This window comes from Aricia agestis, chromosome 18 (genome assembly GCF_905147365.1).
Source record: "Aricia agestis chromosome 18, ilAriAges1.1, whole genome shotgun sequence".
NCBI lineage: Eukaryota > Metazoa > Arthropoda > Insecta > Lepidoptera > Lycaenidae > Aricia > Aricia agestis.
Genome location: NC_056423.1, coordinates 12711989 through 12725113, shown reverse-complemented (window position 1 = coordinate 12725113; position 13125 = coordinate 12711989). Strand labels below are relative to the sequence as shown.

General features: G+C 40.0%; 1 protein-coding gene across 1 annotated transcript in view; it reads left to right on the top strand.

Annotated features, from left to right (window-relative positions):
• LOC121736245 (dystrophin, isoforms A/C/F/G/H) overlaps positions 1–13125 on the top strand; it is a 523358-nt gene that overhangs the window by 47703 nt on the left and 462530 nt on the right. The window contains exons 32-36 of the mRNA XM_042127329.1: positions 180–389; positions 953–1090; positions 5373–5506; positions 8287–8422; positions 9307–9585. Coding sequence (XP_041983263.1) covers positions 180–389; positions 953–1090; positions 5373–5506; positions 8287–8422; positions 9307–9585 — 897 coding nt within the window. The remainder of the gene's footprint in view (positions 1–179; positions 390–952; positions 1091–5372; positions 5507–8286; positions 8423–9306; positions 9586–13125) is intronic.

The window sequence follows — 13125 nt, the reverse complement described above, 5'->3', positions numbered from 1 at the left end:
TGCCGACATAATATTATCGTTGTATGAAATGAAGTGAAATTCGTCCGCACCGTACGCGCCGCATTTCGTGAACTATGCGGTGCGTTTGGCGCGTACAGTGCTCACAAATGTGCGATCAGCTTTAATATACCTACACAATACAATACATAAAATACCAACATTATTCATTATCCTTACAGACATGGTGTAAAGACTTCGAGCCTCGCCCCGAGAACTATGCTGAGATGGTAGAGAAAGAGACGGAAATAGAGCGTCTCTCTGAACTCTGTCGTGAATTGCGCACACAACGCGTCGCGTACCCCGAGCGTGCGGCGAGCGACGTCACATCTGCGTATAATAGATTCAAGCAGACGTACGATGCGATGCCGAAAAAGGACAGAAAGAAGATGGTAAGCGTTAGAGATAGTCTTATTTCCCACTCAGTTATGAGGGTCAGGAACCCTCATAACTGAGTGGGAAGTATATGAAATTTTGCATGCAGGCAGATGTTATGACGTAGGCATCCGCTAAAAAAGGATTTTGATAAATTCCACCTCCAAGGAGCTAAAATAGGGGATGAAAGTTTGTATATAATAATACTTCTTAACGCGAGCGAAGCCGCGGGCAAAAGGGATCAATAAGGCGATCAGCCTGGATCGTCTTAGCCATTTTCCTAACGCGGGAATCGAACCCGAAATATTTGATTAAAGTCATAGGCGTAATTGTTTTAAGGCGTTCGATAGACACAACATGCATTAGACAAACATAAGCCGCCCGCCGTGTTGCACACCAGTCGACCGCACGTTGCGCGCTGTAGTGCAACGATGTGAGTGCGTCTTGTGAAATCTCAAAGTTTGGCGAATTTATATCTGTTTGATAACACAGTTATTAAGTTAAAAGAAGTTGAGCATAGCGTGTTGCTCGCAAAATGTTGTCTACTTGATACATGATAACTTAAATATAATATTTGCAGGAGGGCGGCGAGGCGGAGCAGGTCCGGCGTCTGAACCTGGCGCGCGAGGCGGTGGCGGCAGCGGCGCGCGCGCTGCGAGCCCCGCCCCTCGCCGGTTTAGACTACGACGACTTCCCGCTGCAGGAGGACGCACTAGAGGTAAGCCATTCTAAAACGTCGTTTATATTCAGCCCTATTGGGAAGGGAAGTGGGCAGTGCGAGAATGTAAATAGTCACTCGCGCTGCCACTCGTCATGCCGCTGCCGTTGCCCGACGCGGCGAGTATGTAGAAGGCTGAGTGTAAACACTCACTCGCGTCATTACTGCCGCAAGTATTTAGGGCAATATTGCCGGCAGCACGAGGTGCAGCGGCAAGTCATTTTTTTAAATTATTTATGTACAATTTTCTAAAACTAGCTTAAAATATACCATACATTAATAGAGTACATAGGTGTGTTCATTTGTTTCGACTTCAGGATCAGTCTTATCGTCTTCCATAATGTTCCATTTAACCGCTCGACTTGTCCATTCCCTTGAGGATTGTATGGAGTAGAACAACTACACGCTACACCATTCATCACTAAGAAATCTCTCAGTTCTTTCGACATAAACGCTGCACCTCTATCCGAATGGATATAATGTGGTGTCCCATACATCTGAAATAAATCCTTAAAACATCCTATTACAGTCATAGCGGATACGTCTTTAGTGATGTATGCAAAAGGAAATCTTGAGTACTCATCAATAATATTCAAAATAAAACGATTTTTACTATGAGTAGGTAAAGGGCGTTTAAAATCAACATTGAGTCTTTCGAAAGGTGCAGTAGCCTTAATAAGATTTCCATTTATTCTTGCAAAGCGGAGCTTGATCTCAGCACAAATGCGGCATCCCGCAGTCTTATTCTTAACATCTTCGGAAGTATAAGGCAAGTTCTTTGACCGAATCCAGTCATGCGTACAATACCAGTACGCTTGAGCACACCCGAGATAGTGTCAGCTATAACGTTCTCCCTACCTGGACGATAGACTATATCGTATTTATAATTAGATAACTCCAGACGCCATCTTTCTATTTTTTCGTTCTTTATCTTACTCTTATGTGACTGATTGAACATAAACGACACAGATCGCTGATCGGTGATGAGTCTAAAGTGTCGCCCAGTTAAATAATGTCGCCACTTTCTTAAGGATTCAACAATGGCACAAGCTTCTTTTTCGACAAAAGAATGGCGTCGTTCAGAATCATTTAAAGACCTCGAAAAGAAAGCTACTGGTCGACCATCCTGCGAAAGAGAAGCAGCAAGAGAATGTTCAGAGGCAGGCAGGTTTCAACAGTAAATTTGCATTTTTATCTACGGCATTGAGAATTGATTTCCGTATATCTGCTTTAATCTTTTGAAAAGATTCAATTTGTTCTTTACTAAGTGGAAACTGTGTAGTTCTAGCGAGTGAGTGGATCTTCTCGGAAAAGTTTCTTATCCACTTAGCATAGTGAGCAAACATTCCAAGAGCTCTTTTTAGAGATGGAGAATCATTTAGAACAGGTAAGTTCATTAAAGGACCGACACGATCCTCGTCCGGTTGAATTGAGTTATTTTTAATTTTGTATCCTAGTAGTTTAATAGATGACTGTCTATATACACACTTCTCTTCGTTTAACGTCAGGTTGTATTTATGGACGGCGTCTCTAAATCGTTTAAGATTTGTATCGTGTTCTTCAATTATTGTTTTGCCACATATAGTTACGTCATCAAGATATGCATACGTACCCTTTAGCTTTTCTTCGGTGATGATAAAATTTAGTGTTCTCTGAAAAGCTGCAACTCCATTAGTAACGCCAAACGGTATACGAGTAAATTGATAAAGGTTGCCGCATGCCTCAAATGCAGTATATAATCTCCCTGTTTTTAATATAGGAACTTGATGGTAAGCACTTTTTAGATCGATCTGACTAAAAACTTTGTGTTGAGCAACTTTAGATACGATCAATTCTATATTAGGTAGAGGATACGCATCTAATTCAGTGAATCGATTAATCGTCAGTGAATAGTCTATCACGAGACGTTTACGATGAGTAGTACTTGTAGTAACCAACACTTGTGCTCGCCAAGGAGAATTAATTGGCTCGATCACGCCATCCTTCAAAAGTTTCTCGATTTCATTTTCAATAAATGTTGTATCAGCTTCTGAGTGTTTCCTAGACTTAATTGCTATGGGCTTCACATTTTCAGAGAGGTTAGCAAAAAGTGAGACTTAAGGAACAGAAGCTGCTATGACATTGCATATTTTAAGAGGTTTCTTTGTACCTCCAAAGGTAAGTTCGACTGACGAGTGGTCGCTTAAGATATCATGTCCAATTATAATATCAGAGCAAAGTGAGTTAAGAATATAAAGAGGTTTACGTCTGTAGAAATGTTCATTCATTTTAAGATCTACGAAGCACATCCCCTTTACACAGGAAGTGTTATTTTTGGAAGCTAAAGTTACATTTTCGTTCCAGGGAATGCGTTTTAATTTCAGTTCTTGAAAGAGATTCTCGTCTATAAAGCTAGTAGAGCTTCCGCTATCTATGAGAGCATTGGATCTGTGATTATTGATAGATACAACTATAGTAGTCTTTTTTAAGCTCATAGGAGAGGCGGCAGATATAGCTCCTAGTAGTTCATTTTCCGATACGGCTTTAGACGAAGTCCCGACTCTTTCACCCCTGCATACTTTGGCATAATGGCCCTTCTTGTTGCAATTGGTGCATGTGACATTTAATGCGGGGCATTTTATGCGTTGGTGGACATGGCCACCGCAAAAAAAACATTTCTTTTGGTGAAAGGTAGTCGTCGTTCTCTCAATATTATTGAAATCCATATTAGTAATTTTGTAGTCTTTAGAGTTATTGTTTGCCAGTTCAATGGAAAGGGCTTTATTAACGGCCTGATCTAAATTTATATCTAAACTTTGTAATAATTGTTGTCTGATCTCATTTGAATTAATCCCAGCAATAAATGCGTCACGTATGTATTCACTTTTGTGAGTTTGAGCATCTACAGCTTCAAAACAGCAACTTTGGGCGCGTTGCTGGAGTGTGCGCAAGAAATCTGAAATGCTCTCATCTGGTTTTTGTACAGATCTTAACAGTATATATCTGGCATGAACCTTATTCTTTTCTTTAATATAAAGTTTGTCTAATAGTTCAATGGCCGAAACATAATCTTTCGCTTCACGAACGTGAATATAAACATTGTAATTGTTTAATAGTAACCTTAGCTTGGTTTCTTCCGAAAAACTTTCTTTTCCCATGCCTTCGCTAAGACAGTTTGAGAATGTTGTTTTCCAGTGTTCATACTTTAATTCAGCATCCGGAGTGCCGGGTTCGACTTCGAACTTATCTGGCTTTAGTAGTTGCGCAATTATATTGAAATTGAAAATAAAAAATATAATCTGCGATGTCTACATCGCAGATTATATTTTTTATTTGGAATAAATTGTTATGAAATTAAAGACAAAACCAAGGAATATTTGGTTTTATTCCAAATAAATTATCGTACATAATATGCCAGTATGAAAAGGTATGACAATAATAGTTGTTGACATTAATAGACAATTCGAGAGGTGCTGAAGAAGGTCTTAATGTACACTACACTTATCTCTAGAAGAGATCTAGCCACTGGGCTGAATATAAACGTCCCATAATGTTGGCGTTGTAAGGAAACCAATTTTGCGTCACTGGTGCCGTGACATTTGAACGCGGCGTCTGGCTGGATTTATACGCGTCCGCTCGAACGCGCGTAAGCAAATGCACGTTAATTACAGCGCGACCGCGCCGCTATTTAAATAAATCGTTAAATTTGCATGTAATCACGCGGTGTAGCGGCCAAACTGCGTGTTGGGTGGGCGCATCAAAGCCGCGCCAATGCTTTAGAAATAAAGCATTGGCGCGTAAAAAATTCATACTAAAGAGTTTTCGTGATTAAACCACTGTTTATTCTGACGACACGTGAGTTGCAGTGTTGGGAATGTTCAGTATGTGATGGGCCAATAATAATAATAATAATAATAATAATAACGTTTATTTGCAAAAACATTGTAATAACAATATTAGATGGTACAATGTGAAATAGCGCTCATGTTTTGTCGGATACATCTCGACGTGCAAATATTGTGAAAATAAAAGTTACATTTATGGCCTGTTTCACCGCTTTCTGATAAGGTGCCCGATAGGGTTATTTGACAGATTTTCCATACTCCATCTGTCATTAAGTGGTGGATAGCCTTATCAGGAAGCGGTGAAACAGGCCCTTAATTTTCTTAATTCTTTGACAGATAATATTTAGTTGCAGTTAGTTTTTATTATTCGTAGGTTGCAGTACGATATTGTTAGTAAACAAACCAATGGAAATTGCTGTATTGTATTATAATTTAAATGCTGAATATTGCTGTTACAGAGGATAAAACAGAGCATGGAGGAGGTTAGCACCCAACTGGGTGCTGGCGGCGGCGAGCAGGCCCGCCGGCTGCGGGACAAGCTGAGGGCCGAGCTCGCCGAGCTGCGGGCCAGATACGACAGCCGCCGGGAAAAGTTAGTATTGTAGGGAACGCATCTGCAACTCTTGCTTTCCATCAGGTGACCCGTTTGCTCGTTTGCCCCCTTATTACATTTAGGTAAATACATTTACCTAACTCATCAAGGGCACTATTGTACTATCAGAGAAGTTGATTCATAGAGACCTACGTTATTTGGTGATGTTACTTATGATCAACAGGTCTGGGTTGGCTGGGTTTGACATAATGTAACCAAATTAAGCAGGTCTGTCAACAGCCTATGAATCAATTTCCTCGATGGTACAACACGTTTTCATCGCGTAAATAGGCAGCAAGTTGCCCGCACTTTATTATTTCGAATATGTTTTTACTGTCACGCGGGCAACACGCGCGCGGCCGCGAGCACGTTGTCAGCCGCATGCGGACCAGATCGCGCGGGCGATAACATTTTTATTTACATATTATACGGCTCGACAATCTTTGTTTTTACAAATGCTAATGCTTCACTTGTAACTATGTATGTAAGAAAATCTTGAAATCCTTATTTGACCCACTTCCCGGTCTTCGATTAGAATGAAATTTTGCACACGCTCTGAGTTCTGATGACAATACATGACTAGCTAAGAAACGTCATTATAAATCCAAAATGGCGGCCTCCCCGATATGGCGGACGGGCTATTTGAAATGCACCCCATCATAATATAGGTATCAAATGAAAGGGTTTGTTGTCAGGAATACGAAAAAATAGTCACGTGACTTAAATCCAACATGGCGGACACCCAAGATGGCGGATTGGCTTAAGTGTGTTTTTTTAGTTACTTAACTATTATTATTCTATGTCAAGCACTGACCTCCATTATACAAGTACGCTGGACTGATGATACCCTTTGAAATGACAGCTATTTTTTGTGCCTATTTGAAGCGGAATCAGCTCCCCCATTATTAGTTCCTATGAACTAAATTTGACGTAAAAATGACGTTTGAAAGTAGCCATCATGTCGCCATATTGGCGCTGATAGCAGTAGTGGGAGTATTTGGAACTAATACTAGTGATGTACAACTGTCTTTTCTATTATCGATGAAATGTTTCCAGATTCAGATAATCGACCATTAGGACAAAATATTAAATTGAATAATACAAACGCTACATATTTGCATTAAAGATTACAGACTTCCTCTCCGTAATTTAGATAGGCGTGATAAAATAGATAACGTGAAGTAGCAGTACCTATCTGTAATCCATTTATTTTTAGCACTTAGCACTACGAAAAACTAAAAACAAAACTGAAGATAAGCTTCTAACGAAAACTTTGATGTATCGTATTTTCTAATATTATCAAAGTAGTGCTACAGTGTATCGTATTAAAGCTGAACAAAGCTGAATAAGTGTTCTGTGTGATTAGACTCTAACTAATCTCATCATATTATATTATAGAGCGGAAGAGTTTGTTTGTGTGAACGCTCTAATCTCAGGAACTGCTGGTCCAATTTGAACAATTATTTCAGTGTTAGACAGCCCATTTTATATATTTTATCACGCTGAGACTAATAGGAGCTAAGAAGTAGAGGAAAATGTGGAAAAAGCGGGGGAATTTATATAGCCTATTTTTTGTGGACCAATTTGTCTGTGTAATTAGATATTTACGTGGGAGAAGCCGCGCGGAAAGTCTAGTAATAATATAAAAGTTCCTTATTTATTTATGCATCTAGGAAGCCAATTTTTATCGATTTACTTTATCTCATTTGATTTTCGCCATTTTCGCGCTGATTGCAGAAGTGCGAGGGAAATTAACTAATTGGATAATGCGATCCATAAATAAATATGGAACGTTTGAATACATTTTTTTATTGGGGTGGAGTAGTTAAGGTATTTATAAATAATAAAAATACATGTGCGATACTTTAACATTATATTTTATTAGTTACGGTTACACAGTTACAGTCTGTCAAGAAAGAGTCGACGCTGAAATAAATTTTCCAAACATAATCACGATCAAATGGTACTTTTGCGCCTTGTATTTTCACAGAGAACGTTTGTGTACTTCAAATAGTAACGGCAAGCGGTAATAGCAATTTTCGGAAGCCAACCAGGCTTTTCAATTTTTTTCAACCATAATTCCAGTCTTCCTTCGTCAGACGGAAACCTGTCAATTATTTTAAGAGCATAATATGACGTACATTTGATAATAAAAATCGGTTGTCGGAGATTTCAATACAATTATTATATAGATATCGATAAGTTTTATCGACAGAAAACTCCAGCACTATTGAATTTTATTGTTTATCAAAAATCGGTAAAACAAAGGTAAATATGTGGTGAATACGGTATAATAAGATTAGTGCCACATTTTTAAGTGCCTATATTATCAATAAAAGTTTAATATCGTAGAAATGAGCTGTTAAAATCACTTACTTGTGAAATGTAACCCCACATCCCTTTTTGTGCCGTGTTTTACATAACATACACCCTTTCATAGTTTAACTATGAACTACCACCACTTATTTATATATAACTTAATCGCGAAAAACCTTTTATAAACACTTTAAAAACACGAAAAAAATTCGAACGATTAAGCCATAGAGAATTAAAATAAATACATGGTTACCAATGGTTACGTCAAATTTAGTTCTCGGTCCTAATAATGGGGGCGCTGATTCCGCTTCAAATGGCACAAAAAAAGTGGGTATCAGGTATCATAGATCCAGCGTACTTGTATAATGGAGATCAGTGATGTCAAGTGACAGTAGGGAACATGAGGATATATAATGTAGTAACCCATATTTTTAAGCGATATATTAACAGAGTAACTATTATAGATGGAGCGAGTGTCAGACGGAGTGGGCGGCGCTGTACGCGGCGCTAGAGCAGGAGGGCGAAGCCCTGGATGAGCTGGAGAGCGCTCTAGACGCAGGCAACGCCAGCGCGGCTGATGTGGAGCGACTGCAGGCGCAGGTAATGTGATATTTTAATTACTTAGTAAAAGAGCTGATGTGTGCTAATCAGGTTAAGTTCAAATACAGACTAAGAGCTCTTTGGCATCCGATCCGAATCCTATATTTTGTAGTCTTATTTCCCCGGCTGGAGTAGACGTATAACTAATTGTAGCTTATGCGCTAAATACGGCTTCCCTTAAGTCTTTCCGTCAACCACGTATCGGATTGGACGTAGTGAGGAAGCGCTCTAAGTCCAGATTCAAGTAAGCTCTAAATCAACAAGATAATCAACATTTTGTACTAACAAACAATAGTCGACATAACGTCAATTTAATTAATACGGACTTACCTGAATATTATTATTTTTTAACCCCTCAACTACCAAGCGGTAACCGTTTACCGCGCCGGATATATTTATTTATTTAGGACCAAAAACAGTTTTGCATTAATTACAACATTAGGTTTGAACATTTAAAAATACACGCTACATGCAATAACTAATTACAATTGGTCACAGCATGCAATTAACATTATAAAGTAAACAGTAAACATAATTTGAAATAAAAATAAGTTGCATAAAATCATCGATAAAAAAGCTTTTACACTAAAATACAGATTTGAAATTATTATATTTCTATAATTTTTTTATTTAGTTAAAAATATAAAATAAAAAAATATTAGAAATATAATAATTTCAAATTATTATATTATATTATTAGAGTTTGAGTGAATGGTGCAAAGCAAATGGCGCGATAGCCGGTTATCGCTTGGGAGTTGGGAGGTAGGATATTTTTGATCGCGTGAAAATGTACTTACCATTACCTCTGAATACTGTTTTAACACGGACGGAGCCGCGCTCAGCTTTGATAATATTTTTTTGTAATAAGACTCTCATATCGTCAGGCGGCGGAGCGTGTAGCGGGCGCGGAGGCGGCGTGCGCACGCGGCGCCGCCGTCACCGCTGCGTGCTCGGGCCGCCTCGCGCGTCTCGTGGCCGAACAGCTCGACGCGCTGTTACACCGCGCCCGCGCCGCCGCACAACGCGCGAGCGGAGCGGGTGGCGGTAGAGGAGCGGGTAGCGGAGCGGAGAGCGTGCTGCGTGCGGTCCACGCCCTGCTGCTTACTACCAGCGCGAACCCCTCCGATCGCACCAGTCTTGCTATCAGACTGAGTCTAGTCAAGGTAAGATTTAATCCTACTACAGGGTATAATAAAAGAGCTTCTAGCAGGAAAGGAGTGGGCAGCGGGGCGGGGAGAGGAGCGGGTAGCGGAGCGGAGAGCGTTCTGCGTGCGGTTCTGCTGCTCACTACCAGTGCGAACCCCTCTGACCGCTCTAGTCTTGCGATTTAACTGAATCTATTTACCGTAAGAAAGGTCGTACTAAAACAGCACTGCTTTGCTCATGTGGACGGCTGCCGTCGGTTTTTGTCACCGTAAAAGTCAAATATTTTTATTTACAATTAATTTTCTACGAAATGTTTTCCGAACGTCGAATTTAGAATTATGCTTTCTACCCGTTAGAAAACCCGCGAGAAGAACCGGCCAAACAAAATTATATATTGCCACAAAAAGAAATTATTGTGTTACAGCGCAGATTTCAAGTTGATTTCACGAACGTAAACGTCGTAATATTACCGCTATGTCGTGTCCATGAGAAGTTAGCCATTTTGTCTATCACTGTAGACTCACAGCGTATTCAACGCGAATAGACTGCGAAGTAATAAACGTTTGTGCAGAAAGCTGTGAAGTGATCGGTGTGCGGGTAATGTACTGGCGCGCGGCCAACACTGCACATATACGAGTACATACGGTATACAGGCGGCAAATCTGTCAATTCAATGAGTACGAGTATATTCCTGTGTATATGTGTAATACAGTTCAGTTTTCTTTTGCTAATTTCAAAAGGAGCGTAACACGTTAATAAAATGGGATAATTTTATTGTTGGAATGTGAACTAACCCTTAAGGTGGCTTTCGGATCTTTGCCGCGAGCGACCGCGACCGGTAAAAATTCAAATAAAATTCTGCCTTATGACATGAAATATAGGTATCATTTTCTACTGACATTTGCGTGGCGACGCATGCTGCCGCCGGCGGCGGCGTAAAATCTAATGGTAGAGTAAAATGACACCTATAGCCTATGTCATAAAGTGTCATGTTTCTTTTGAATTTTCGTCGGTCGTGGTCGCTCGCGGCAAAGATCCGAAAGCCACCTTTAGACTCTACGTCTAATTTTATAAAGCTGAAGTTCATTTATTTGTATGTGCTAATCTCAGGAACTACTGGTTAGAATTAAAAAAATATTTTTGTGTCGGATAGTCCATTAGCGAGGAAGACCAATAGGAGACCAAACAAAGTCGCGGACAACAGATAGTTTGTAAGAGAAGTAACTTACGGCCGTTCCCAATATTCAATCTATCTCTGGTTTGACACACAAACGATCGCAGCTAACATTGAATTGACATAAAATATATTATGTCTCCAATGTCTAATGTGAGCTATTCCTATCTCTAGTAGGGCAAAACCAGAGATAGATTAAATATTGGGAACGGCCGTTAGTGTCCAAACACACTAGGCCGAAAATACGCGGCCGAAGTTCGGCATGATTACGCCAGCAATGCGCTACGCATACAATATGGCGCGACGTAATATCGGCATGGTGTGTCATCGGTAATAGAAAATACGTGGGAGAGCCATGCTTCGGCACGAATGGGCCGGCTCGACCGGATAAATACCACGTTCTCACAGAAAACCGGCGTGAAACAGCGCTCGCTGAGTGAGTGAGTTTACCGGAGGCCCAATCCCCTAACCCCTACCCTATTCCTTTCCCTACCCTCAACTATTCCCTTCCCTTCCCTTCCCTACCCTCCCCTATTACCCTATTCCCTCTTAAAAGGTCGGCAACGCACTTGCAGCTCTTCTGATGCTGCGAGTGTCCATGGACGATGGAAGTTGCTTTCCATCAGGTGACCCGTTTGCTCGTTTGCCCCCTTATTTCATAAAAAAAAAAATACATTGTAGGCGTGAACTTCAGCCGCGTTTTTTCGGCCTAGTGTGTTTAGACACTAACGCTCACATTCAGCTCATGGGATGTTATTAAACCCCTAGATTTTCGGACCAAGGGGGAGGGGTTAAAAAACGAAAGCGCGAGTTATTGGAAAAATCAAGTGGCGCCGGCGGAAACGATCAAATTGACCGGAAGTCCGGCGATTCGGCGAAACCAGTCCAAAATGTACTTTACCAATACAGAATAGAGTGTATTATTGTGTGACGGACTAGATTTTGACTGGCTGGAGTCGATTTTTTTGGGTTCCGCACGCGTTGAGGTGTAATTGTTGCGATTTCTTTTGAAAAAACCCTGATTTTTTACCTAACAATGGATATGAGTTATGAAATTTATACGTGGGAGAGCCATGCTTCGGCACGAATGGGCCGGCTCGACCGGAGAAATACCACGTTCTCACAGACAACCGGCGTGAAACAGCGCTTGCGCTGTGTTTCGCCGAGTGAGTGAGTTTACCGGAGGCCCAATCCCCTAACCCCTACCCTATTCCCGTTCCTACCCTCCCCTATTCCCTTCCCTACCCATCCCTACCCTCCCCTATTACCCTATTCCCTCTTCAAAGGCCGGCAACGCACCTGCAGCTCTTCTGATGCTGCGAGTGTCCATGGGCGACGGAAGTTGCTTTCCATCAGGTGACCCGTTTGCCCGTTTGCCCCCTTATTTCATAAAAAAAAAAAATAATATTAAATTTATTTCTTTATAAGTTACTAGACGTTGCCCGAAACACTGTGGCGCAAAACTAATTCTAAACGATTTATTGTACTGGAACTTTATAGTCCGGGAGCCCTATAACATTTTTTTTTCATTACTAACAAACAAATTTTTAGTGAGTAACTTCATTTTAATAAGACGAACAACATTTTTATCTGCGAAAAATCTTGAAAGTGGTAGCTAACAGATATAGAAAGGATTTCATACATTGGTTTGATGGTCCTAAAATATGGATTGTTCTATTTGTAGGAAAATATTACTCTTAAATCATATTATAACTATTAACATACCAATACACAAAAAATCAGCCGGTTATGGTTCCGTTATAGTTGAACAATGTTAGTTATGCAGATGATATGGTGCTGCTGAGTCCCTCGATAGGTGGCTTAAGGAAACTCCTGCGCATATGTGAGTTATACGCGGAGGAACACGGTCTTAAATATAATTCTAAAAAGAGTGAATTGCTGATTTCACAGGTCAACAATAAATTTGGTGCCTGAAAACCAAAAGCTGTTTCTGTAAGAACTTTGTGCCCCGATCACATGTTTCTAAGAAATTTTCTTTCTATCAGCTCAGGTTTTTAAGATATTTCATTCCAAAATTTCAAGAATCTAGAATTTTAGTCTATTTCAGAATCGCTTTACAACTATTGAAATAATTTATTTTCATGAATTTTGATAAAATATGTTTAGTAAATATACACAATATCTATTATTTAGATCTCAATTTAAATTGCATATTATATTTTTTTATTAAAAGAGAGTTGTAAACTAAACTTTCTTTTTTCATACAAAAATTGTTACTCCACGTAGTATGAGCTAGGTAAAGCATTTTGAAAACCGTCATAATATTGGGGAAATTAGTCATAACTCATTGAAACAAGTTACATTCTCAATATGTATGCCAGAGGGAGACACTTCTTGTGTCTCCCTCTGGCATACATATTAC